Source organism: Sylvia atricapilla, chromosome 8 (genome assembly GCF_009819655.1).
Source record: "Sylvia atricapilla isolate bSylAtr1 chromosome 8, bSylAtr1.pri, whole genome shotgun sequence".
Lineage (NCBI taxonomy): Eukaryota > Metazoa > Chordata > Aves > Passeriformes > Sylviidae > Sylvia > Sylvia atricapilla.
Genome location: NC_089147.1, coordinates 33774739 through 33776591, shown reverse-complemented (window position 1 = coordinate 33776591; position 1853 = coordinate 33774739). Strand labels below are relative to the sequence as shown.

At 69.1% G+C, this 1853-nt stretch overlaps 1 protein-coding gene across 1 annotated transcript; it reads right to left on the bottom strand.

The window, feature by feature from the left end:
* Nucleotides 1-851: 851 nt before the first annotated feature.
* Nucleotides 852-1501, bottom strand: NEUROG3 (neurogenin 3). Its single transcript, XM_066324519.1, has one exon. It carries the CDS (start codon nt 1499-1501, stop codon nt 959-961), a length of 543 nt encoding a protein of 180 aa, XP_066180616.1. The 3' UTR covers nt 852-958.
* Between the last annotated feature and the right edge of the window lie 352 nt (nt 1502-1853).

The following is a 1853-nucleotide window of genomic DNA, read 5'->3' as shown; positions in this document are numbered from 1 at the left end:
CTCGGCAGGAGACGGCCAGGAAGGGCTTACGGAATTCGTGAGGGTTTTCTTCTCGCCGTGGCAGGGGAGGTAATGTCTTTCCCATCTCCTGCGCCTCTAGCTGGCCTGACGCTCCTCTCCCCCGCTCAGGGCTTCAGGTTGCGGCTGCTGCCCCCTGTCCCGCACCTGCCCCGGCTAAACTCACCCCGGGGAGGATGGGGTCGGCCTGAGGCGACGCTGCCCCGGGCACCAGCACCGCTCCAGGTGCTGGAGCGCCGTGCCGCAGGAACGTCCTTAAAACAGCCCCACGGCCGGGCACACCTCACCTGGAGACGGTGGGACGGGACGGGCCGTAACTCTGCGCGAAAAGGCACCTGCAGAGAGAGGCCGGTTTTAAATCCGAGCGTGGGCCTCGATGGGCACACGCCGGCGTGCGCACAGGCGCGGGACCTCGCTGCGCCGCTCTCCATCGCCGCTCCTCCCCGGCGAGGGAGCGACTTCGCGCCGGGCACATCGCCCGGGGCCCCGAGGAAGCCCCCGCGGGGCCGGCGCTGGTGCGCGCGAATTTGAAACTCCCGGAGAGCCCTCGGTGACAAAAACACGGCGTCCCACAGGTCTGGCCGCGACACACTTTATTTTTCCTCTTCTTTTTCTTCAGAAAACCCAAGATAAAGCTGCGGGTACAGACAGCTGGACCACCGCTGCTAAAAATACTCTTATATACAAAATACATATTTGTTACGAAATATAATCAATAAATACCAATAGCGACAAATTAATATAATTTACCGGTAACGAGTACAAAACCGTGATTTGTTTTTGTCCGCCCGCTCCCGCTGCGCTTTCCAGCCGGGCGGGACGAGGCGGGTGGGGGAGCGGGGCTCCCGCCTCCCCCCGGCGCGCAGCGCGGGGAGCCCCCGCTCCGCCCCGCCGGCTCTCCGAAGGCCACAAGCGGGGGGACATCGGCCGGGCGGCGGGCTCAGAGGAAGGCGGGGAAGGCGGCGGGGCCGCGGCGCAGGACGGCGGGCGGCGGGGCCGCTGGGCAGGGCGACACCCAGGGTCCGGGGGAGGCGGCGGCGGCGGGTGGCGGCGGCGCGGGGGGCTCGGGCAGGTTCTGCTCGGCCAGACGGAGGCTCTGCGTGAGCGCCCAAATGTAGTTGTGGGCGAAGCGGAGCGTCTCGATCTTGGTGAGCTTGGCGTCGTCGGGGAAGGTGGGCAGGACGCTGCGGAGCGCGTCCAGGGCGGAGTTGAGGTGGTGCATGCGGTTTCTCTCCCGGTCGTTTGCCTTCATGCGCCGGCTCCTCTTCTGCTTGCTGAGCAAGCCCTCGTTCCGCGCCTTGCCGCGGCCCCGCCGCGCCTTCCCCTTCCTGCGGGCTGCCGCGTCCCGCGGGGCCAGGGCGGTGCGGGCCGGCGAGGCGCCCCGGCTGCCCGCCGAGCCCCCGACCGCCGCCGAGGAGGGGTTCTCGGCACCACCGAAATACGGCTGCCCTTCGTCCGGCGAGCGATCGCTCTGCGGGGCCATCCTGAGAAGCCAACCTCGCGTCCGCCGGCCCGGGAGAGCCCTGTCCCCCGCAGCTGTGTCTGCTGAGCCCGGCCGAGGCTGCGGGGCAGAAGAGCGGCTCTGGCTGCGCGCTCCGCGCCGCTCCCCGTGGTCCCTCGGGTGCGGGCAGGAGAGGTTGTGCCGCCGGCACACGACTGCCGTTAAGCCCCTATATATAGGGCCGGCAGACAATGGGGATTTCCCGACCGGGCGGCGTGTGCGCCCCCCCGCCCGCACCCACCCCTTGGCACGCTTTTATCTTATCAGCCCGACGGGAGCGTGCTGGCCCCGGCACCGCCCGCTGGCCCGGCCCCGCCACGCGAGACCCCGCCGG